The 26,464-nt window shown below is 40.9% G+C and overlaps 1 protein-coding gene across 4 annotated transcripts in view; it reads left to right on the forward strand.

The window, feature by feature from the left end:
• Nucleotides 1-3,211: 3,211 nt before the first annotated feature.
• LOC127567725 (endophilin-B1-like) overlaps nucleotides 3,212-26,464 on the forward strand; it is a 46,675-nt gene continuing 23,422 nt past the window's right edge. The window contains exons 1-4 of one of the 4 annotated variants that reach the window (XM_052010700.1): nucleotides 3,212-3,349; nucleotides 19,701-19,842; nucleotides 22,914-23,042; nucleotides 23,690-23,823. In XM_052010700.1, coding sequence (XP_051866660.1) covers nucleotides 3,287-3,349; nucleotides 19,701-19,842; nucleotides 22,914-23,042; nucleotides 23,690-23,823 — 468 coding nt within the window. In that variant the 5' untranslated portion in view covers nucleotides 3,212-3,286. The remainder of the gene's footprint in view (nucleotides 3,350-19,700; nucleotides 19,843-22,913; nucleotides 23,043-23,689; nucleotides 23,824-26,464) is intronic. The other 3 variants (XM_052010698.1, XM_052010701.1, XM_052010699.1) reach the window with 3 other exon arrangements.

The raw sequence follows: 26,464 nt of genomic DNA on the forward strand, positions 1-26,464 counted from the left end.
CCCCATGGGTTGGTACTAAGACCACAGCTTTTATTTAGATTAATGATTTGGACTTGATGTACAGGGCACAATTTCTAAGTTTGCAGATATACATAATTTGAAAGCATAATGAATTGTGAGGAGGATAGTAAGAGCTCAAGGATGGGAGAGACAGAAACCCTTACCACATCTAGAAAGTACTTGGACGTGTACTTGAAGAGCTGAGACCTGCAGTGTTACAAATCTGAAATGTGGGATTAGACTGGGTAGCTAGTTTTGACCAGTACAGGTACAATGTATTGGTTTCATTATGTTTAGGTGGGATTGTGACTGAGAGGTATTCAGTCAGAATCCTAAGGATGGTGGTTCTGGATCATTGGTTCTTCAGCGAAGCACATACACCAAACAGTCTCCTGTGTCATAAATTGATACAGACAGGCTGGTGAAATGGGTGAACACAGAGCAGATGAAATTTAACCCAGAAAAGTGTAAGGCGTTACATTTCTATTGGTCCAGAAGCTGAGAGCTGGACATCCACATGGTGTCATCAGAAGGAGTACTATTATTTTCCACCTGCATCTGTAGTCTGGTGGCTACAGATGCACTGTGGCAACACGTCGAGGCCTCTTCGACAGTGCGTCTCAAACAGTGACCTCTACCAACTAGAACAAGAACAGCCGATATATGGAAAAGCATCACCTCCAAGCACACATCAAAGCCAATAACATCCCCCAGATTTGGAAATATTTTCATGATCCAACACAGAATCATGAGGACTCCCAAAAGAGCAGCTCTGTGGTAACACCTTCAAGAAGATAGCTTCTCTAGTACAGTATGGGACAGGCAACAAATACTACCCTTGTCATCAGTGCCCATACCATATGGATTATAAATCTTGTGGTGATTGGTGGAGCTTCCTTTGGAACTTATTTACTAAGATTTGGAGCTGCATCAGCCTGTTGGTGAAGTCTCAAAGTTAAGTCACAAAGTCACAGAGCCATACAGCACAGAGACAGGCCCTTCGGCCCACCATGTCCATGCCAACCCATCCATACTACTCCCTAGAGTTGTAGATCAATACAGCACGGATACAGGCCCTTCAGCCCAACCAGTCCATGCTGACCACGGTGCCCACCCAGCTATTCCCAATTTACTACATTCGGCCCATATCCCTCTAAGCCCTGACCCTCCATGTACTTTCTTAAATGATACTATTGTGTCTGCTTCAACCACTTCCTCTGGCAGCTCATTCCATATACTCACCACCCTCTGAAGAAAAAGTTGCCCCTCAGGTCCCTTTTAAATCTTTCCCCTCTCACCCTAAACCTGTGCCCCTTAGTTTTGGACTCCCCTACCCTGGAGAAAAGACCTTAACTATTCACCTTAACTATGCCTCTCATAATTTTAAACACTACTATAAGTATAATCTGTATGATTGGTTACAAATTGGCAACATTGAACACATTTCCCCTTTGCAATTGACAGACACAGATCTGGAGTGTAATAAATGCAACCCCACTATTTAAGAAAGGAGGGAAGGAGTAAAAAAATTAACAACCTGATTGACTTACAATAATTGTTGGGAAAATGCTGGGATCTGTAATAAAGGATATGATGTCAAGATACTTGGAAAATAATATGACTGAGCAGAGTTAACATGAATTTATGAAAGGCAAATCATGTTTGATTAATGTATTGGAATTCTTTGAAGATGTAGCTGGGAGAGTAGATGAAAGGAATCCAGTGGGTGTGGTATATTTGGATTTTCTAAAGACTTTCGATAAGGTGCCACATAGGAGTTTGCTGAACAAATTTAGAGCACTTAGAATTGAGGGTAATAAACTGGCCTGGACTGAGAGGTAGTTAGTGAATAGTGAACAAAGAGAAGGAATAAACAGATCTTTATTGGGTTGGCAGACAACTGGAGTATCACAAGGATTGATGCTTGGGACCTATGTATTCCTAATTTATGTTAGTGATCTGGCTGAGGGGACCAGATATAACATTTTCAAGTTTGCTTTTGACAGGAAGCTAAGTGGGAATGTGATTAATGATAAGGGTGTGGAAAGACTTCAGGAGGATATGGACAAGCTGAGTGAGTGAGCAACAACATAGCAGAAGGAATACAATGTGGAAAAATGTAAGGTACTTAAGTAGAAACTAAAACAGAAAACTGTATACTTTTTAAATGGTGGAAGATTGAGAAATGGTTAGAAAAGCAAACACCAGTCTTTATTGTAAAAGAATTTGAGTACATGAGTAAAGTATGACTTAAATTATAGAGGGCCTTGTTGATATTACATCTAGAGTATTGTGTGCAGTGTTGATCTCCTTACCTAAATCAATATACTGTATACTTGCTATGGGAGAAGTGCAGCAAAGATTCACCAGATTTGTTCCTAGGATGGCAAGTATGTCATATGAGGAGCATCTGCATTTCCTTATGCCTCCATTTTGCTGCTCCACTGCAAAGTCCCTTCGAGATATGCTGACTTTGAAGTTTTCCTCCAGTCCAGATGAAATGCCTTGACCCAAAATGTCAACTGTCCATTTCCCTCCATAGATCCTTCCTGACCTGCTGAGTTTCTCCAGCATTTTGTGTGTTGCTCCAGATTCCAGCATCTGCAGTCACTTGTGTCTCCATATGAGGAGAGATTGAATTAGGCCTCTGTTCTTTGTAGTTTAGAAAAATGGGAGGTCCTCATTGCAACTTACAAAGTTCTTAGAGGGCATGACAGGGGAACTGGCAAAGGCGTCTAGAAGTTGGTATCACAGGTTCAAACTAATGGGTAGGCCATTTGGGAGTAAAATGAGGAGAAATATCTTCACTGAAAGTGTAGTCAATCTTTGAATTCTCTGTCCTGGAGGCCTGTTGAGGCTCAGTCACTGAGTTCGTTCAAAATAGAGATCCATGGTTTTCTTGATTTTGCAGGAATCGTGGGGACAGTGCAAGAAAAAACATGTTCAGGTACAAGGTTAGCCATCTTATCGAATGGCTAGGATTTTCGAGGGGCCGAGTGGCCTATTCCTGCTCCTCTGTTATTTTGTTCTGATTTTGATTGGATGCGCCTGTGTCTTGCTCACGCACTTATTGGCTGTGTTAGTGTCCGTGAGCTAATTGGCTATTTCTGTGAGTCCGATAGCCGATTGGTTAAGACGGTGTCCAACTCCAAACGCTGATTGGTTGCTGCTGTGTAAGGGTCTGGATGCTGATTGGCTTTAGCCCAGCGGAGGCGGGGTGCAGCGCGTCGTCGGGTGCGGGTGGAGCGGCGGCGGCGTCCCGCTTTCGATATCGGTTCGCGTTGCCATGGACTTCAATGTGAAGAAGTTGGCGGCGGATGCCGGCACTTTCCTCAGCCGGGCGGTTCAGGTAAAAACGGGCGATCTGCGGCCGGTAGGGCCGCGCCCGATGGGGCCGGTGCCGAGACGTCGGTGCGCGGCCTGGTGTCGCTGACAGGATGAGGCCGGAGGCGGCAGGGTAACTGACAGCAAGCGGCCCGGCGGGAGGCAGGCAGCTGGGCCCAGGGCGATAGCCGGGAGCAAGGAGCCACCCCCTTCCCTCTGGTTGCCCAACGTTTATCTGTCAGCCAACATTGCCAAGGTGCTGTCTGTGTGCAAGTTGGTTTCTTCCTTCCCTGCTTTACAACAGACTAATTTTATAAATTTTAACATTTAACGTCATGTAACCATACTGTGTAGCTAAGAGCTGTTGCATGGAGTTTTACATCTCATAGTCTATCCTGTGCGAGAACTGTTGGCACTGGAGATTTATTGATTTACAACAGGGACTATACTTCAAAAGTCCTGCTTTGGGATGCCCTAAAAAGGGCGTGAAAAATCTTCTTGCTATGTGTAATCGAGTTGAACCCTGCTCTGTATCAGGCAACACCCAGTACCTGTGGAGTTTTGTCAAATGGTTTGATTCTGCGTGTAGCCCAGGGATTTCCCCCTTTCCCTTTTTGTTAGGGATATAAAATATGCTCGACTGTGGTTGCATCACACTATTTCTTTTCAATCCAAAGGAATTAGGGGCAATTGGGTATCTCAGTAAATAATTTACACATGGAATATTAATGTTTGTCTCCATTAACAATGCTAATCATGTTGTGGCTTTTTTTCAGTTGTAGTATTATGTTTTGAATAAAGTTGGATGCTACTACTTAAACTTCTAATGCACAAATCTTTCTCTCATCCTAGCATACTACATATTTAAAATTAATACTTGTAAGTTACTTATTAGAATGCCTAGATAAAAGTGGGACTTCAGTGCTGATGAAACGTAGTAAGGCCTATTGGCATTTATAAAAGGGGGGTGGGGGGGACGATCCTTTCCAGATTTCATTCACTTGTATTATAAAGAATTCTTCCCTGATCCTCTATACAACATTGAAGGTTATGGATTTTAATTAGTAAGGATCATGATTTTGCCCATAACTTGGAGGTAAATGGATACTGCATTTATGGCTAATGCCCAATTGGAGTCCCTAAACAAAAATAAATCTCTTTTTCTTATGGGATATAAGAGTGGTTTTTATCCTGATTTGCTGCATTAAAATGTGATTTGTCAGCTCTCTATGGCAGCTGCAAGGATGTGTGGGGAATGGGTCAGTGCCCTAAACAACTCTCCAAGGCAGCCCCAGTTCTCCAATGAAAAATACTGCAATGAAAAATGCTGCCACAGAGGTGAAGGTTGTTGTGGGTAGGCAAGGGTATAAATTTTTAGAAAGACGTGTCTTCAGTGCATGTGCTGGCCACCCATCACTATCCTCCTCGCAAATTGAGTCCCTTGCCGTGAGAGGTCCCATCCTACTTCAAGACACAGAATCATTATCCAAACAGATTACAACATTATCTGTGTTGCACATGATTTTGAAGGTCTCCACTAAGCACTGAGACTTGAGCAATGATGTAGCAAATATGCATGGCAGCATTGAAAACAGCAACTCAACAATGTGCCAGTCAGGACTCTTGTTTGTTTCTCCTGGCCGTCTTACAGTTTGTTCCTTTGTCATAGATAGTACATTATTGTTCTAGACTTTGATTTTTTTTTAAATGAGCATTGTGGATGTTAAAGATGCCATTGTGTGCAAGTGACACTGGAAAAAGTCAATTGCACCAAGGTTAATAGCATCCAGAAGTGGTCTGAAAGTGAGCAGAACTTGGACTGGAAATGTTCACTGTAGTGTTAAAACATGGGTAAATATATTAATAAAAAGGTGCTATATGCTCCAATTTCCAGTCATGTGTAGCTGCAATATTTTAATTTGTATTAACTGCAGCCAGTAGGTAGAAAATAGTTGGGGACCAACTTCAGGTCTTGCATTTGGTACTGTGTGAGCCCAAACAGATGCCCAGAATAAGGCTCATCTCATTAGTCAAGGCAAGTTACTGACTGTTACAGTTCCACAGGCAACTCGTTTACTTCTAAAATTGAATTATGAGCCACTTACTGTGGGTAAGTTTACAACATGTGGATTGTAAGGCTGAATTAAGAAGAGCACGCTGCACCTGGCTCTACAGAAGGGTTGTTTTGCTTATTAACTAAACCTTTCTGATAAGGATGGCAGACTTGAGTTGCTGTCCCTCTCATTGGTGATTAAAGTTGTGGTAAGATCTTCCAGCAAGTTTAAGGCTTCTAATTAACACATCCAATCCCTGGCACAGTTAAAATATGACAGCTTCAGATTTAGCAAAGGAGACACACTGGCACTGAGAAGCCATTAGTAAACACCAAAGAAACAAGCCACTTATCAATAGCTCCCCCTTTTGTCTCTACTAGAATTCCTGAGTAATTCTTAAGTCTGGGTGTGAGGTTCTTTGTGGTCTATTTTGAACAGCAATTGGCTCCTGGAGTTTACAAATAAAACCCTTGCCAAATTTTCTTCTATGTGAAAGGAAATTGTTATTGTAGCTCTTTATGTCTGCTGAATTGTTTTATTATAGATCTATCAAATGCATTCACAAAGTATTTAATATTCCCAGATGATAGGACCAGTAAGACTTCAAAATCAGACATTTCTGAAAATAGTCCATTTGATACCTGGTCAACCCAAGTGATTCTAAACCTACCCTGAACCTCTTGAGCTGTGATTTCTTTTGTCACTGAAAGGATGGCACAGCAGAAAGGAAACATTTGTTGCTTTTATTTTAAATAAATCTTAATTCAAAATGAGGGAGAATCCAACATCAGGCATGATCTCAATCCCAGTGATGCTGGATTTTGGATGTGAGGTCTGCAGTTGGAATTTATTCGGTTATCCTTGCACGTGGAGTAGAATAGATCATGAGCTTTTTTCCCCAAGATCTGCACTTGTTGTTTTCAATTTATGTTTGTGGTGAATATTATTTTAATTTGGTATTGTGTAGTACTGGAAATAAGCAATAGCATTGTGGTTAAGTTACTGGACTAGCAATCCAAAGGCCTGGACTAATGACCCAGAGTTGAGTTACTTTAAGTAATCCTTACGATTTAGTTTTGTATTTAAGTTAATGTTGACAGCCTTGTCATTGGAAACCCTCCTTATTCTCTGGTATCCTTCAAGAAGATAATCTGCCATCATTATCCCAGCTCGGTAGTGTCTGTTTTGGGATCCAGAACAATGTATTTGATTCTCAGCTACCCTCTGAAATCGACTAACAAGCTACTCAGTGATATTAAGCCACTACCTCAGAACTGTATGGACTCTGGTGATTCTGGCTCACCAGGGAGAAGGATTAGGGGATAGTGAGATTAGAGAGGGGTATGCTGATTTTCTAGGGCATCTTGATATCAAGGTGGTGGTGTTGGATCTTTTGAAGAACATTTAAAGTGGATAAGTCCACAGGACCTGATGGGATCTATCCCAACTTATTGAGAGAAGCAAGATAAATTGATTTGTTATTGTCATATATATCAAGGTACAGTGAAAAAGTTTGTTTTGTATGCCATTCATACTGATCGTTTCATTACAACAGTGCATTGAGGTAGTACAAGGGAAAGCAATAACAGGATGCAGAATAAAGTGTTACAGAGAGAGTGCGGTTCAGGTAGACAATAAGGTGCAAGTCATGATGAGGTAGATTGTGAGTTCAAGAGTCCATATTGTTGTACTAGGGGACCATTCAATAGTCTTATAACAGTGGGATAGAAGCTGTCCTTGAGCCTGGTGGTATGTGCTTTCAGGCTTTTGTATCTTCTGCCAGATGGGAGGGGGAAGAATAGAGAATGTCTGGAATGGGTGGGGTCTCTGATTATATTGCCGGGACCTTGACAAAGATGTTTGTATCCTCTTTAGCCACAGGTGAGGTCCAAGAGGACTGGAGAATATTCAGTGTTGTTCCTTTGTTTAAGAATGGCAGAAGGGACAAACCAGGACATTATAAACTGGTGAGCCTTTCGTTTAGTGGTAGGGAAATTATTGGAGAAGATTCTAATGGATAGGATCTACTCATCTGGAAAAGCATGGACTTATTAGGGGTAGTCAACATGTCTTTGTGTGGGAGAGGTCATGTCTTACAAACTTGATTAAGCTTTTTTGAGGAGGTGTGAAAATGATTGACAGGGCTAGTAGATGTTGTCTACATGGACTTTAGTAAAGCACTCGACAAGGTCCCTCTGGATATGTTGATCCAGAAGATCGAGGCACATGGGATCCATAGAAACTTGATAAATTGGATTCAAAATTGGCCTGGCCATAGACAAAGGGTAGTGGTGGAGGGGTTTTATTCTGATTGGAGGCCTGTGACAGTGGTGTTCCTCTGCTGGGATCTCTGTGTTTGCAATTGTATATAAATGATTGAGCTGATTAGTAAGTTTGCAAGTGACAAAAATTGGTGGAGTTGTGGAAAGTAAGGAGGGTTGTCAAAGGATACAGCAGGATATAGATCAAATATGGTTGGAGAAATGGCAGATGGTGTTTAACCTGGACAAGTGTGAGGTGTTGCACTTTGTGAGGTCAAATGTAAGGGGGAAGTACGCAGTAAATGGCAGGACGCTTGGGAGCATTGATGTACAGAGGGACCCTGGGATACAAAGTCCATGGCTCCCTGAAAGTGGCAACACAAGTAGATATGGTGGTAAAGATGACGTACAGTGTACTTGTCTTTATCAGTTGGGGAATTGAGTATAAAATTTGGAAAACTTTAGTTAGGCCACATTTGGAGTATTTTGTCCATTTCTGGTCACTGCATTACAGAAAGGATGTGGAGGCTTTGGAGAGGATTCAAGAGGGGTTAACCAGGATGTAGTCTGGATTAGAATGTATGAGCTTAAAGGAGAGGTTGGACAAACTTGTTTTCTCTGGAGCATCGGAGGCTGAGAGGTTATCTGATAGAAGTATATAAAATTGAGAGGCATAGATAAGATTTCTAGGGTAGGTAGTTGGTCTTTTTTTCCAGGGTGGAAATGTCAAATACTCAAGGGGATAGATTTAAGGTGAGGGGGGAAAGTTTAAAGGAGGTTTGCAAGGCAAGTTTTTGTTTCAGACATGGAGTGGTAGGTGCCTGGAACTTGCTGCCAGGGAAGCAGATGAAATAGTAATGCTTAAGAGACGTTTAGACTTGAACAGACAGGGATGGAGGAATATGGACCATTTGCAGGCAGATCAGATTAGCTTAAATTGGCATCGTGGTTGACACATACATCATGGGCCAAAGGGCCTGTTCCTGGACTGTACTGTTCTGTAGACCATCTTTTTCAAGGACTGTTGCAGATAAGCAGTAAGTTTATCAATGACGTCCATCTCCAATTACTGTATTTAGAAGAAAATATCTGTTCATGCCCTGTTCAGCAGTTAATAATTCAAGCTGTGTAGTCACAACAGTAATGCATAATTTGGATATTGAAGCTACTCTAGTACAATATTCAGTTTAGATAGAAAAAAAACAAATAACTTTTAACCTACAAGAAAAGGAGAGGTTTGAAATCCTCTGTGTCACAGTAATCATTTTTGAAGACTAGAAAATGCTGAGAATTCAGCTTGGAGGTGATTAAGAGGAACCCACAGCAAGATTAGGAAAAAAAAATTAAATCAAGAATATTTACTTGAAGCCTTTCATAACAGTAAGCAGGTTCAGACTAGTTGATGGTGGATCCAGGAATGGCATGCGATAGTCATTCTCATTCGAGAGAAATTGAAGGCAGAAATGATTTGGAGATGAATGCTGCAAGTGTTTTTTTTGTTGAGAAGACAAGGGATCTGATGCTTCAAGTATCTGTCCAAGCATTTAGACATGTGAGATTCTGTAATGCATTTAACTGGCTGCTTTGTGATTAGCAGTGAAATGTACAAAATGTTTGCAAGTCTGAGATGTCTCCTTTATTCTGAAATTGATGGCTATCATGGAGTTTTTAAGGAATTTTCAGAGATGCCTTGTAAATAGGCATCCCTACATGACATTGGTTCCACCCCCCACCCCCAACCACCATCAGAGAAATTCAGTTGCTTCATCCAGTGATCTTGTGTCACTTCTTTGTAGGATATGGACAAATCAAGTGAAGCAATGTTTGTTTTGTTTCTTAAATGAACATTGAGGGGGAGGAGTGGATCCTTGAGCATATCTACCAATAAAATATTCTCTGCTAGCTGCATAGAATTGCACCTCATAACAATGAAAGTGAGTGATGCAAAATCTTCATCATTAGTAGTTGAAGAATCCTTGGGCATTTTAGGTCATATGTCCAAACCATCTTGGTTAGAGAAATAAGCCAAAATGATGCCTGTACTCTGAAATCCAAATGAACTGCATGGCAGCATTAGCTTGCCTTGCCTTAGCCATGAACCAGAATTTTCCTTGCATGCCCCCTCTGGGTTCTTGCGCATGAGACTGCTGTCTTACTTAACTCCATTACAAGTGAACTGACTACTTCCCAGTTTCCCTTCCTGGCTCCCATATAAACGCTCCTTGATTTTTAAGTTTAGTCGTTATTTAATTCATTAAAAAAATTCAGTTACTCTGCTGTTGTTGCAAAGCAGTGCCCATTCATCGTTTCTCCAAAATCTTTGACTATGTTGCCCTCTCCCCAAAATACTGATGCTCATTTTTGTTTGGCTTTGCATTTCTGCCTGTCCAAGCATAGAAATGGTCCTAATGCAAATCACAAACAAGATTCCTAGTAGTTGTGGTTGTGTATGATTCCACTTCATCTTCCTTGATCTCTGCAGCTATTGGCACAGTCGACCGTGTCATCCTTCCCCATGCCCCATCTGTGATATAAAACCCAATTATTTGTGTCCATTGGAGAAATCCAGTTTTGAGCATAAGACATAGGAGCAGAATTAGGCCATTCAGCCCATCGAGTCTGCTCCACCATTCGATCATGGCTGATTTTATTTTTCCCTCTCAACCCCATTCTCCTGCCTTTTCCCTGTAACCTTTGACACCCTTACTAATCAGGAACCTATCAACCTCTGCCTTAAATACTCCCAATGACTTGGCCTCCACAGGCGCCTGTGGCAGTGAATTTCACGGATTCACCACCTCTGGCGAAGGAAATTCCTCCTCATCTTTATTCTAAAGAGGTGTCCTTCTATTCTGAGACTGTGCCTTCTGGTCCTAGACTCTCCCACTACTGGAAACATCTTCTCCATGTTTACTCTATCCAGGCCTTTCAATATTGGGTAAGTTTCAATGAGATCCACCCCTCCCCCCCCCATCCTTCTAAACTCCAGTGAGTACAGGCCCAGAGCCATCAAGCGCTGCATCAGTAGTTTCCCTAATTGCCCACCAGTCACATTTAAAGTCCATCTATCCTTAGCTGCTATTGCTTCTTCCTTATCTACCTGATAGCAGTAAAAGTAGTTTTTTTTCTGTGCGGCACAGGTTAGGTCGACTTTCATGTCTTCACCATCTGTTTTGATTTCTCCATTGCCTTTGTTGTTGGACTGCTGGTCCATCCTGTTGTGGATGAGCCATATTTTCCTTCAGCTAAATATTGGCAGATACACTCTGTATGATCTAAGTCTCCATTTTATGTCATCTGTACTTTGGCCACCAGTCTTGTTTGTTTCTCTACCAACTACCTAAAGCTGAACCAGGCAATTTGCAACCTAAACATCTGCTTGTTTGAGCTAATGTTTTAACCCTGCACACTTGCAGACTCATTCTCCTGCACTTGTACAATCCCTTCCCTTCACTCCACTATTGTTGTTGTGTCCGAGGCCACCAAGCCCCACGCGTAGGCATAACCTCAAACTCCCCGTCTTTCTAACTCATTTTTACTTTAAACTCCCATAAAACTTAATATTTGAGTTTCCTTGCCTTTCTTTGAAACACATTGGGATGTTTTCTAAATTAAATGTGCACTAATATTGATGCAAATGCTTCTTCTGGAACCATGTATCAAAAGGATAATTGCTTCAAAACATTTTCTAGAAAATTAATATGTGAGGGCTGTTATTATGAATGAAAAATCTTGTTCCATCTTGCTTGTGAGCTGTTATGACAGAAAATGCTGGTGCCTTTTTTAAAAAGTCCGGTGAAGTAGTTGTAAAGTTTTAGCGTTTTCTAATTTTTTTTTTGCTTTGTCAGCAGTCAGTGTTTACTTGTTAGCTGTTTGGTTGCTATTGTCAGAAAAATGAATTACTTGTGCATTTACAAAGTGTGCAGTGTTTTGTTCATGTGGTTTATGACAATCTAAACATTAGGAGTTGTCATTCATCAATTGAATCCAGATATTTGTTGATTGCCTGTATAATATGTCTTAAAATTTTGACATACTAAGTTGATGATTTTGACACCGGACAAGTTTTGCTCTTGAGGATGGCTCCACTTATGTACTTGCCCTGTCCAAATCTTTCTTGGATCCTACATTTCCTATACTATTCCTCAACCACTGAGGTGTTGAGTGGACTTGCTCTTTATATTTTTGTTCAAAGTCTCTAGTAATAATTTACGTTCATGTAATCTAGGGCTATTTCTTTGCACAATGGAATTGTGCCATTGTGTGGTACATTGGGCTGTGTAACCATTTGTAATTCATTTATTGCTCTGATGTGATGTAAATATTTTAGCTCTTCCTTCATGCCACGGCAGCTGCCCACAGATCTAGATCTGTTGGGTGAGGATAGCAGTAAATGCTATGACACTCAAATTAACTCTTGGAGTTCTGCATATCCAGCCAATAGACTCTTGTGCATGACAACTCAATGCAATGAGAGCAGGTTCAACTTTGGGAATCTCATCATTATCCAACCTCATTGCTAAATAGCTATTCTTAGTCTGATATTAATCTGGAAGTTGTGATTTATTTTTAAATGTAGCGGACTGTCCTGAAATGCTGTTAACAGCAAAGCAGAAGTTTCTTTCCCCTTCAGTGAATCAACTTTTTTTTAAACTTGAGAACTTGGTTGCCAAAGGCCTTGCTAGAATCACTCCTAGATAAAGAGAGCACACTAACTCCACTCTTTCATTAGTCTTTTGTCTCTTGCTGTGTCTTGACTCTGTTGCTCAATTTCATAATGCTGGCTCCTCGACCATAATTTTTTGATTCTGTGCCCCTTGATTTGAAGAGTTCTGGCAGAGCAAAGTAACTTAGTGTACTCTGTCAGGTCAAATTTTATAACACTGGTCAAAAAGTGAATATACTGCAGTTATTTGTATCTCTTTTTATATTTTTCTCTTTTGTTCTTCCATCTTCTTTTGTATCCCCATCCAGACATGAGCTGATTAATAAGTCTCTTCACCACTCTTTCTCATCCAGCACCACTAGTAGTGGTTAGCGTAATGCTATTACAGCGCCAGCAACCTGGGTTCAATTCCAACCACTGTCTGTAAGGAGTTTGTATGTTCTCCCCATGTCTGCGTGGGTTTCCTCCGGGTGCTCCGGTTTCTTCCCACATTCTAAAGACATACGGGTTAGGAAGTTGTGGGCATGCTACGTTGGTGCCGAAAGCATGGCAACACTTGTGGTCTGCCCTCAGAACACTCTATGCAAAAGATGCATTTCACTGTGTGGTTCGAAGTACATGTGACTAACAAAGATATGTTATTCAGACTTGCTTGGTCTCCACCCTATTCGCAGATCCTCCTTCTGTTATTTCCACCCCTTCCTGTTCTCAGCAACTTGAAACAGGTTTGTTTTCTGAACTTTCCTATTTCTGATGACACGTAATTCACCTGACGCTTTAACTCCGACTATCTCTCCAATAGATGCTGCTTGACCTGATGAGCATTTCCAACATTTTCTGTTTTTATTTTACTACCTTGTGTATTACACTGTTCCAGGAGTGAGAGAAGAAATATGCACTGGGTTAAGTAGATGTCACCAGACCATGGAGTGTGTTTAGAAAGATGGACTTGTGCACAGCAGGGAGAGGGTGTGGGTGTGGAAATCATTGATATATCTTTTGAAATTGATTGTTGAGATTGTTTTGTGATGTGAACAGTGTTACATTTTAAAATAAATTTTGTATAATAGTATTGTATATTGCTTTTTCACTATAAGCAGTTAGAAAGCTGTCATTGTAATTGAGGATACACAACCCTATACAGCTTGTACTTAAATAGCTATTTGGCCCAGATGTCTTTTTAGCACAAAAATACTTCAGAGCACAGACAGATTTTGAACAATAGTACCATTCAGTTTGCAGCAGCTGTCTCTTAATTTTGCCAGTTGCTCAATCACAAGATATATGGGGAACTGCCACTGTTAACTCTTCTGCCTAAAGGGGTAATTACATTCAAATGCCCCAAATTAAATTAATTCATTATGCTATTGTTTTAGAGTGATATTCAAAACATAACTAGATAATGTACAAGAAATCCTGTTTTGAAAAGCTGTGTTTAAAAAAAAATTGGTATAGCAATAATTTATACAGCTCAGATACAGGCCTTCAACCCACTGCATCCATGCCAACTATCATGCACCCATTTAGAGTAATCCTACACTGTTGGTATTGGTTCATTATTGTCACATGTACTGAGGTACAATGAAAAGCTTGTCTTACAAACCGATCATACAGGTCAATTCATTACACAGTGCAGTTACATTGAGTTAGTACAAAGTGCATTGATGTAGTACAGGTAAAAACAGTAACAGTACAGAGTAAAGTGTCACAGCTACAGAGAGAGTGCAGTGCAATAAGGTGCAAGGTCACAACAAGGTAGATCCTGAGGTCATAGTCCATCTCATTGTATAAGGGAACCGTTCAATAGTCTTATCACAGTGGGGTAGAAGCTGTCCTTAAGTCTGGTGGTGCGTGCCCTCAGGCTCCTGTATCTTCTACCTGATGGAAAAGGAGAGAAGAGAGAATGTCCCGGGTGGGTGGGGTCTTTGATTATGCTGGCTGCTACACCAAGACCACGAGAGGTAAAGACAGAGTCCAAGGAGGGGAGGCTGGTGTCCGTGATGCGCTGGGCCGTGTCCACAACTCTCTGCAGTTTCTTGCGGTCCTGCGCAGAGCAGTTGCCGTACCAAGCCGTGATACATCCAGATAGGATGCTTTCTATGGTGCATCGGTAAAAGTTGGTAAGAGTCAAATGGGACAAACCAAATTCCTTTAGCCTCCTGAGGAAGTAGAGGCACTGGTGAGCTTTCTTGGCCGTGGCATCTACGTGATTTGACCAGGACAGGCTGTTGGTGATGTTCACACCCAGGAACTTGAAGCTCTCACACCTCTCGACCTCAGCACCATTGATGTAGACAGGTGCATGTACACCGCCCCCTTTCCTGAAGTCAATGACCAGCTCTTTTGTTGACAGAGGGAAAGGTTGTTGTCATGACACCATGTCTCTAAGCTCTCTATCTCCTTCCCATACTCCGACTCATCGCTGTTTGAGATGCAGCCTACAACAGTGGTATCATCTGCAATCTTGTAGATGGGGTTAGAGCAGAATCTGGCCACACAGTCCTGAGTGTATAGGGAGTAGAGTAGAGGGCTGACGATGCAGCCTTGTGGGGCACCAGTGTTGAGAATAATCGTGCCGGAGGTATTGCTGCCTATCCTCACTGATTGCAGTCTGTTGGTTAGAAAGTCAAGGATCGAGTTACAGAGGGAGGTGTTGAGTCTTAGGTCTTGGAGTTTGCTGACAAGCTTGCTTGGAATTGTATTGAAGACAGAGCTGTAGTCAATAAACAACAGTCTGACTTATGTGCCTTTACTGTCCAGATGCTCCAGAGCTGAGTGAAGGGCCAGGGAGATGGCATCCGCTGTAGACCTGTTTCGCCGATAGGCAAATTACAATGGGTCCAGGTTGTCTGGTAGGCTGGAGTTGATGCGTGCCATGACCAACCTCAAAGCACTTCATGATGGTGGATGTCAGAGCCACTAGTCGATAGTCATTGAGGCATGTTACCTTGCTTTTCTTTGGTACCAGGATGATAGTGGCCGCCTTAAAACAGGAGGGAACCTGAGATTGAAGCAGGGAGAGGTTAAATATGTCCGCAAATACTTCTGCCAGCTGATCAACACAAGATCTGAGCACACGGCCAGGTGTTTTCCTCATGTTCGCTCTCCAGAAGACTGATCTTACGACCTCCACTGTGATCACAGGTTCAGCTGCATTGGTGGCTGTCAGGGTGTCACTAATCCTATATTTTACTTTATATTGAAAATATTTTTAAAAATGCAGAAGCTGAAAATCTAAAATAAAGAAAGAAAATGGTGGAATTTCTTCCCACATTCTCCTCATCTTCCACTAGATTCTACCACTCAGCTACGCACTAGTGGGGAGTTTACAGGGGGCACTTAATGGAACACCTTTTGAATTGTTTAAAAGTCTTGCAGTATGCAAGCATAGCCTGTTACTTTCCAAGAAGTTGTGAATAGAATTGAAATCTCAGAGGAGATTTACGAGAATGATTCCGGGAATGAAAGGGCTTAAGTATGATGAGCGTTTGTCGGCTCTTGGACTGTACTCACTAGAGTACAGAAGGATGAGAGGGGACCTCGTAGCGACATTTAAAATGTTGACAGGTACGGATAGAGTAGATGTGGCTAGGCTGTTTCCCTTGGTGGGCGAGTCCAGGACCAGAGGGCACAATCTTAGAATTAGAGGGTACAGTTTCAAGACAGAGATGAGGAGAAATTTCTTTACCCAGAGGGTGGTGAAATTGTGGAACTCCTTGCCACGCACAGCAGTGGAGGCCAGATCAGTGGGGGTGTTCAAGGAGGAGATAGACAGATATCTAAATAGTCAGGGTATCAGGGGATATGGGATAAGGCTGGAAAATGGGATTAGAATAGTTTTTTTTTTCTTCTTTTTTTCCCACCCCATTTCTTTTTCCCTTTTCCTTGGAGCAGACTCGATGGGCCGAATGGCCTGCTTCTGCTCCCTTGTCTTGTGATCTTGTGATCTAAACATCCCCACTTCTGACCTTGTCAGGAGGAAGATCATTGGTGAAGCAGCTGAGTCATTAACATAAGAAAGAGGAGCAGGAAGGCACCATTTGGTGCCTTAAGCCAATTCCACCATTCACTGAGATCATGTTTGACTTATCTCAAGATAATTTTCTTGTCCTATCCCCATTTCCTTTGATTCCTTTAATATCCAAAAGTTTATTGATCTGTTTAGAATGAACACAGCCTCCACTGCCCTCCAAGATCGAATTCCAGAGATTCACCACTCTGACAGAAGAGATTTCTCCTCATTTCAGTCTGCCCTTGCTTTTGAGATTGTGGCACTGGGTTCTAGATTCCTCAACAGGGTGAAACAATTTCCCCATATCTACTCTGTTACACCATCGAAGAATTTCATGCATTTCAATGAGAGCAACCCTCATTCTTCTAAACTCTAAAGAATAGAGACCTAGCCTGCTTGATCTCTCCTCGTACAACAGGCCTGCCATCCCAGGAACCAGTCTGGTGAAGCTCTGCTGCACTCCCAATAATAGCAAGTATTCCCTTTTTATTTAGGGATAAAAATGAAATTTTGTTGTTGGCCAATAAATTGTGAGAATCAGAACATTTCAAATACATGAATTGTTGCACAATTTTTATTCTCCACTCAAAGTAATTTTTTTTCTGTATTTGGAACATTTAGTTTTGTTGCCTTTCATTTTCTTAAGCCATTTATTTTTGCATCAACTTTCAGCCAGTGTTTCTGTTCTAATTTAGCTTTTTGTTATTTTTTAATCCTCATGTAATATAGATTTCATTTATTTTACTAGTTTAGGTATCACTTGTTTTAAGTGAGACCACTGCAAAAGAATTTGGAAGGGATCAAGATGTAGAGTTAAAACTTGTGGGCCTCCAGAAGCTCTTTGCCTTCAAACATCTATGTGGAGGAAGCTTTGAGCATCTTTGAGACTGTGTTTTCATTAATGATTCTGTTTGGTTTCCCATGGCAACCAATATGGTCAGCACATTGGCCTTGCAATTATAACTGGCTTATCAATTGTTCTAGGGTGGTACAGAGGAAATGCATGATGATTGAGATGAAAGTTATCTTCTGATACTATTTTCAATTCAAGGAACATGTTAATTTTTTTAACCTCTGAGAAATATGACCACCTATTTTTTTCTTTCCATAGCTTTTAAGTCAAAATATGAATTTGTACAGCAAGTAATTTATTTCAGCTGTCTCCTCATGAAAGGAAAAATGTATAATATTAGCCAGTTTCTAGGTGTTCATTGTTGAGGAGGGAAAAAGCCAGCTCTTCTGTATTGCTAATTTTATCTTTGAAGAATTTTATGACCAGCTTTATTTCAATGGTAGCAATGGATGGGATAGGAAGTAGGTTGTTTGCATATTGTTTTGAATACTTTGCTGCATGTTAAGTTTTGGCAAGCAGGATGAAATTTTTTGTTTGCATCATTCAGCAGTAGTGAATTCTCTTAACTGTTAATGGAATATTGCAGGAATTTTCACAGAAGATTTTATTTAAGGAATTTAGGCAATGCTAAAGACAACATTGAGTTTTGGTTAGGTAATTTTATAACCTTGTATAGGTTAATTGCCACTGAATACTAAGCAAATAGAATCTAAAGTTAGTGCAATAGGAAGTAGCATAAGAGTTCCTGCAGCAGCAGTTTCTAATGCCATTGGGTCTCGCAAATTCTGTCTAACAGCTGTTATTAATGCAAGATTTTGGGAAGGTATTAGTCAGAACTGAGCTTGCTCAATTGAAAATTTTGCAGGGTTTGCATTAACCTAGAAATACAGCTGTCTTCTAACTTTAGCAATATTTTTGACTTCAGTGCAAGAAACCTATTTGGTGTAATATTTCAAGTAGGATTTTAGTGAACTATGTTGGTGGGTCAATGCACTTTTATCTGAACTGTGGAAAAACATGCAGTAGTACAGAAATGTTCTCTCAATCTGGGTGTGTGGGGGAGGGAGTGGTGACCATGCAATCCAAAGCATTACAGATGCTATTATTAACACAGGAGGTTTTGATTCTACTTCATTTTGTCTTTAGTGAGCTTGCGTGTCTCAAAATATTACAGACGGCTCCCATGTTATGGCTGTTCGGGTTGTGGAAGTTTACCACTACCCAGAAATTTGAGATATGAAATTTATGTGGTGAATTTGTAAATACTCATTATCTAGCTATAGGAAGGATGTCATGAAGTTGGAAAGAGTGCAGGAAAGATTCATGGGGATGTTTCCAGGAATGGAGGGCTTTAGTTATGAGGAGAGACTAGATAGGCTAGGGCTTTTGTTCCTGAAGCATATGAGGCCAAAAGGTGACCTTGGAGGTATATAAAATCATGAGGGACGTGGGTAAGGTGAATGGTTACCATTTTTTTTTCCCCAGGGTAGGGGAGACTAAAACTAGACTGCAGAGGTTTAAGGTGAGCGGGGGAAGACTTGAAGGACAACCAAGGGGCAACTTCATGCATGGGCATATGTAACAAGGTGTCGTATCAAGTGGTCAAAGTGGGCGCAATTAAAATGTTTCTAGGACACTTAGACAGGTACATGTACAGGAAGGGTTGAGAGGGATATGAGCCAATCTCAGACAAATAGGACTAGCTCAGGTAGGCAACTTAGTTGGTGTGGACAAGTTGGGCTGAAGGGCCTGTTTCCATGCTGTTAACTCTGACTCTAAAATGTGAAAGAAACAGCAAATTTTTTGTCTATTTTTAGTCCCTCAGTACTGTGGAGCAATGAGGTTTGAATACAATGTCACCGGGTTGATTGGGTGGGCAGTCGCAGCCAAGTCCCTTCTTTGCTGCTCCCTCTCCAGTCTGAGAGTAGTGCTGCCATGCTCTTCATCTTCGAGGTATTTTCTCTGACATGCTGCATTGCTGGGAATCCCAGTAGCCGTGGCCAGCTCCTTAAAGTAGTCCCTTAGCCTTCACTCCACTTCCACTAAGTCACTGCACTTTAACCAATTAACCCCCTGAACTCGTCCTACATCACCCTTCTTCCATGATATTGGTTTATTATTGTCACTTGTACCAAGATACAGTGAAGAACGTGTCTTGCATACCGATCATATAGGTCAATTCATTACGGTGCTGTTACATTGAATTAGTACAGAGTGCATTGATGTAGTACAGGTAAAAACAATAAAAACATTATTAGTGATAGTGACATAGAGTTTAAATTTAAAAGTGTAGAATGATTATAGGAAGGGTAAAGAGTAGATCTGTAGAGAGCAGCTTGCAATGAGTCGCTACACTCTGGCGCCATCTTGTTTTTTATTACTCCGATTCTCGAATCCCATCCCTTTCCCTGATATGCCCACTTTCTAAACCCTTTCCTAGTCTGATGGCCTTGTGTACCAGAGAAAGTGCCTTTTTTGTTTTGTTGAAAATGTAAGTTTGCAAATTTTTAATCTCCTTGGTTTGCTTAAGTTTACAGAGGAGAAGTTTGGTCAAGCTGAGAAGACAGAGTTGGATGCCCAGCTGGAGAATCTGCTGAGCAAAGCAGAAAGTACAAAACTATGGACTGAAAAAATAATGAAGCAGACTGAAGTGTTGTTGCAGCCAAACCCAAGTAAAGAATTTCGTACTCTGCAGTGTACTTAAGGAGACAAATATAAAAATACCAGCCATCTGGTGGTAGCAAATATAAAATCAAGTTAGAATTGCAGTTTTAAGAAGTGCTTAGAAGTTGCAACACAGAAAGAGGACATTTCATTACAACTGATCTAAACTGGATGTTGCAATTGAAATAAATGCACAATGCATAAACCTAACCTGCACATCTCCTTTAAACTTTTGCCCTGCCACATTAAAATGTTGTATTTGACATTTCTATCCTCGGAAATAGATTCTGACTATCTATCCTATCTAGGCCTCTCATAATTTTATATACTGCTGTCAGGTCACCTCTCAATTCCTTTGCTCCAGGGAAAAAATGCCCAACCTCTCCCCATAACTACAATCCTCCAATCCAAGCAGCATCCTGGTGAATCTTCTCTCTATTTTCTCCAGTGCAATTACATCCTTCCTACAGTGTGGTATCAAGAACTTCACAGAATACTCCAAGTGTGGCCTAGACAGTGTTTTGTAAAGTTGCAACATGATGTCGCAACTCTTATTCTATGTCCCAACCTCTACGGCATACTTGCCTTCATGCCTCTTCCATCACCTATTAACCTGCATTGCCATTTTTGGGGAGCTATGGATTTGGACCTGTAGGTCTCTCTCTCTAGTGCCCTACCATTTACTGTACTTGTTCTACCTCTGTATAACTATCCTAAATGCATTATCTTGCACTTGCCAATGCTCTGCCCAATTTTCCAACCAATCTGTATCCTGCAGGACACTTAAGACAACCTTTCTCTTTTATCCACAATGCAACCAATTTTTCCTGTCACTTGCTAATTATTCCTCCTACATTCACATCCAAGTTGTTTCAAAGAGCAAAGGTCCCAGCACCAATCCATGTGGTACATCACTAGTCACTGATGTCCTATGAGTAAACATCCATCCACCACTACCCTTTGCCAAGCCAGTCACCAAGTCAATTTTGAATCCAATTAGCTAGTTCACCTTGGATCCCATATGCCTTAACCTTCTGGACTAGCCTATCATGAAGAACCTTATCAAGTGCTTTATTAAAGTTCATATAGACAACGTCTATCACCCTGCCTTCATCGAACTCTTGTTACCTTCTCATAAGTTAATCAAATTCATAGTTCCCCTCCATACCCCCCCCCCCCCCCCACAAAGCCATACTCGCTACCATTAATCATTCCCTACCTTTCCAATAATGTTCCTACCACTGATAAAGGCTCCCTGGCCAGTAGTTACCTGGCTTATCGCTACTGCCTGTGTTCAATAAACAAAGTTGGGTATCCTCCAATCTTCTGGCACCGTAAATATGGCTAATGAAGATGGAAGAAAATCGGTCAGGGCTCCAGTAACCTCCTCCCTAATTTCCCTTAGCACTTTGGGATAGATTTCATCTGGCCCTGAGGACTTGTCTACCTTTCTACATTCCAAGGAATCTTACAGCTCCACCTCATACCTGCATGCTCCAGACAATCAAAATATTCCTCCAAGCTCGCTATCCTCCATGCCCTTCTTATTGGTGAATACAGGTGAAAAGTGTTCATTTAAGGCCTCGCCCACATCCACTTTAGCTCCTCGGAGAATCTATTCTTTCCCTTGCTCCCCTCTTAATCCTAATGTAGAATGACTTGGGATTCTTCATAATCTTACCTGCCAAGGATATTTCATTGTCTATTTTTGCCCTTTCAACTTCCCTCTTCTACTCTCCTATACCTTCTGTATTCCTCAAGGGACTTACTTGATTACAGTTGCCTATATCTGTCACGTGCTTCCTTTTTTTCCTGATCAAACCTTAAATAACCTTTATTTTCCAAGGTTCCCTAATCTTGCCATTTTGTCTTTCACCCTAAACTCTTACTCTCTTAAAAGACTCCCTCTTGTTAGCTGTTATTTTACCTACAAGCATCTATTTCCAATCTACTTTTGCCAACTGACACTCCCACCAGCTGCCCAGTTTCATTTCCTAAGATGAGGTTAAGTACAGCCCCCATATATTTTCTCAAAAAACTATCTTAGATGACTTAATTCTGCCCCATCTAAACCCTTCCACTAAGCCAATCCCAATCAATATTGGGAAAGTCAACATTCCCCCACTACTATAATCCTATTGCTTTAATACCTTTTGAGATTTGCTTACATATGTTCCTCTAATTCCTGCTATTAGAAGGCCTGTTGTATAACCCCAGCAAAGTGATTTCTCCCACCACCCCTCTTATTCTTGGCTACTATCCATATGGTCTTGTTGGATGGTGCCTTCATAATATTTTCTCGGTATTGCTGTGATGTTCTCCCTAATCAGCACTGTGACTCTATCATGCCTAAAACCTCTATACTTCTGTATTGCCACTGAAAGATGTAATCCTGGAATTTAGCATTTATAATCCAACAAAATACTTCTTGATTTGATAAAGATTGAAATTCTTGGGCAACGCTCTGTCTTTACATTTACGCCAGCTTAGCAAGATGATGGATTTTGTTGGGATGGAGTGCTTAACGTTTTAAGCATCAAGTGAAACCTCAGTAAGGGACTTTGGAAGAGCAACCAACACTGCACCAGGGTAGTTTTCCTGTGGCCCTTATGTGATTAGCAACTAGTGTTATAGTTATTTTTTTTCTCTGCCAATAAGTAGATTGTTATTATTCAAACTGCTCATTTTATACAGGATCTTTACGACTAGACATACAAGTATTTCCCCTTCATCTTGGATTTGAACCCATGCATCAGTGATCAAAGGCTTTTTTTATATACGCCTGTTATTGGGTGAGGAGGGGAATTAAGTGGAGCTGGTCCAAATCAACTATGTTCTAATTAAACCTTGGAATTGGTTGAAGAGGCTGAGTAGCCTATACCAATTCCTAACGAATACCCAGAATCGCAAAGTATTTAATTGCCATGAGCAGGATTCTGGCATACTTTAAAATGCAATTTGGATGTTTTTTATTGTTTGTGTGCAGCCATAGAGAATTCATCCTCATTTACTATCTTGTGATGCAGCTGTGCATGATCTCTAAATCAGATTTTATTTGGTTCATTCTTTTCATCTATAGATACCAGAATAGAAGAATTTGTTTATGAAAAACTGGATCGTAAAGCACCATCTCGAATAAATAATTTTGAACAATTAGGCCAGTATATGCTTGATGCTGGAAATGATTTTGGTCCTGGGACTGCATATGGTAAGAAGCATGAAGCATTTACAAAAATTAACTTCCTGTGCTGAGTAGAGCTATATTTTATTGAGGGGTCTAAATGTATGAAGGTTGATTGGCGATAATTTCACAATGTGCCCGTGGGCATGATGGACTGAATAGCCTCCTGTTTTATAATTCTATGACAAATGGGCCGCTCTGCAATCTTAAACAGTAGCCTTATCCTGATGAATTTCTGCTTTCTTCCTCTTACTGGAGTTGCATCACCTAATGCCATCTTGTGATCAAAATAGGAAAATTTGATTAGGTTTGGTAATTATCACTCGAAGATGACTGGCACAGAACTGTCCTTCTTGCAATCAAGCTTTTACTGCTCAATTGGGAATAACTTTACAGTGTAAAGTTGCTAGGATTTGCATACAGCTTAAATTTTAGTCATACTAAAATGTTTTGGCTACCAGGCCTTTGGAAAATGAATTTCAGCATTTAATAAAAACAATTGAATGCACGTGCCTTTGAATGGCAGGCTATTGTGTTGGCACACTAAAATTTCAACTACAGGATTAATTTTCTAATCATGTCAGAGGTTTCTAGAACAGGAAAAACTGCATTTTACTAGAAATTGAAGATCATTTTTATAAATGCGCAGAGTAATTAATTTTTTTTCCCAACAGGCAGTGCTCTTATTAAATGTGGAGAAACCGAAAACCGAATTGGTGCCGCGGAGAGAGAACTAATACATACATCAGCAGTTAATTTTTTGACGCCCCTTAGGAACTTTCTGGAAGGAGACTACAAAACAATATCTGTAAGTTGAAGCTACTTTGTCTTAGCTCTTCACTCACATAGCATTCCTGCTTAAAGTCTTGACTGTGTACTGAGATCTGAATTCACTCAAGGATGTGAAATTCTTCCTCTTCCTGGCATATGTATACAGGCAATCTCTGTGTTATAGCAGTTTGGGTAACAGAAATTTGCCCTTACAGAATTCGCAAATCAATATCCAGAAACTCTGGGATGCAGAATAAAAATTTGCTCTTATGGAATTTATTGTTTGGGGGGGGGGGGGGGGGGGGGGGTGAGTGAGTGAGTAAATAAATAAATGGTCTTACAGCATGGATACAGGCCCTTCGGCCCAACCAGTCCATGCCAACCATGATGCCCACCCAGCTAGTCCCAATTTCCTGTGTTCAGCCCATATCCCCCTAAGTCCCACCCCTCCATGTGCCTATCCAAGTGCTTCTGAAATGATAAATACAAAATGTATTTTTTTTCAACTCTTATTTCTTTATCTGTACAAATGATATGGCTTCGCCTGACAGAAAATCACAATACAGACTGTTTTCTAGGAATGCAACCCCCACCCCCGTAGCATGGGTGTTGCCTGTACATCCTGTAGCTTAAAGGTGAACAGCTTTCAGTGCTCCGAGTGAACTAACAATAATGTGACTCTCCTTCCTTTCTTTTTTATCCAACCCATTAATGTAGGATCAAACTTGCCTTCTGCTATTTTGTTGCATAGCATCACAGCCAGCAATTTAAAACTGAGAATTGAACTCTGAGTAGATTTGATTATGTGAATTAAGCTATTGTGATTAACAATTCTAGAATGAGGGGATGCTTTTTAGAATGAGCCATTCATTTTATACATAGATGAACTAGAGACACACAGATTCTTGATGAGCAAGGGGTGAAATGCTCCCATGGGTAGATGTGAAGGTGGAGTTGAGGTTACAGCTAGAATAACCGTGATCTTATTAAATGGCTTGAGAGACCAAGGCACCCGAGTCAGGGATTTTTGGACTTGTACATCAAGGTTCTTCTGTTCATCAACACTCCCTAACATTTACTGAGTACATGCTAGCTTTATTTGACCTTACAAAATGCATCACTTTGCACTTCTTATTAGGCTTAAATTCCATCTGCCATTGTGCTGCCCAACTTTCCAGCTGATCAATACCATGCTGTAGCCTAAGATGATCCTATTTACTATCTACAATGTCACTAAGTTTCATGTCGTCTGCAGACTTGCTAATCGTACCTCCTACAGACACCCAGATTGTTAATATACAGTATATCGCAAACATCAGGGGTCTCACCACCAATCCCCGTGGTACATCACTGGTCATGGATGTTCAATCAAAAAAGCAACACTTCACTGTTATTCTTTGCCTCCCTATTACCAAGTCAATTTTTAATCCGATTTTCCATATTGCCTTGAATCCCATTGGCTTTAACCTTTTGGACCAACCTACCATGCATCCCTTGTTAAAGGCCTTAAATAAATTGTCTCTTAAATAGACAATATCTACTACACTGTCCTCGTCAATATACATAGTTACCTCGTCAAAGTATCCAGTCAAGTTTAGTGAGACATAATTTTCCATGAATAAAACTTTACTGACTATCTCTAATGAATCCCTGCCTTTTTAAATGTAAATAAATCTTGTCTATTTTCCAATAACTTTCCTACCACTGATGTAAGACTCACTAGCCTGTGGTCACCTGGCTTATCCCTGCTGCCCTTCTCGAATAAAGGAACCACTCTTGCTATCCTCCAGTCATCTGGTATCTTATCTGTACCCAGTGAAGGTGCTAAAATCTCTGTCAAGGCCCCAGGAATCTCCTCCCTTGGCACCCATAGCAGCCTGAGATGTCTCTCAAAATCTTGGGGACTTAGCCACTTCTGTGCTTCAAGATATCAAACATCTTTCTTAATGTTATCATGTTCTTCAATTCCGCTGTCCCTTTCTCTGAATCTGCCATATCTTTCTCCATGGTCTCATCTAAGACCTTGCCCAGATCCACTGGCTCCACCCACAGACTGCCCCTTTGGTCTCTAAAGTGACCTATTCTTTCCCTGGTTAGCCTCTTGCTCCTAATAATTAAATGCCTTGGGATTCTCAAATATATATGTCTGTAATATTTCATACCCTTTTCCTCATTTTTATTAAATATTCTCTTACACACTTTGTACTTGAGGGTTTCTCTTGTTTTCATTTGCTTATGCTTGTCATATACTTTTTGTTTCATCAGGCCATCAATGTCCTTCGTCATCCAGAATATTTGCCGTCCTTATCTTCCACCCTTGCAGGAACATGTTGGTCCAGAACTCCCACCATCTCACTTTTAAAAGGTCCCACTAAGAGTCAGAGAATCGTTTAGCACAGAAATGGGATTACCACTCTGTTTATATTTTCAAAAAAAGCTTCCTCTCACCTTACACCTATGCCCTCTTGTTTTTAAAAACCCCTAACACAGTAAAAAGATGCCTTCATGCCTTACCAATTACTGTTTGACTTCACTCATTGGATGTTGTTCAACATGCAAATATCTGCTCCCAATCTACTTTCGCCAGGTCCTGTCTTATGACATTGAAATCTGCCTTCCTCCAATTTTAGACCCTGACTTAGGGACAACCCTTATCCTTTTAAGTATCTTGAAATTTG

Source organism: Pristis pectinata, chromosome 3 (genome assembly GCF_009764475.1).
Source record: "Pristis pectinata isolate sPriPec2 chromosome 3, sPriPec2.1.pri, whole genome shotgun sequence".
Lineage (NCBI taxonomy): Eukaryota > Metazoa > Chordata > Chondrichthyes > Rhinopristiformes > Pristidae > Pristis > Pristis pectinata.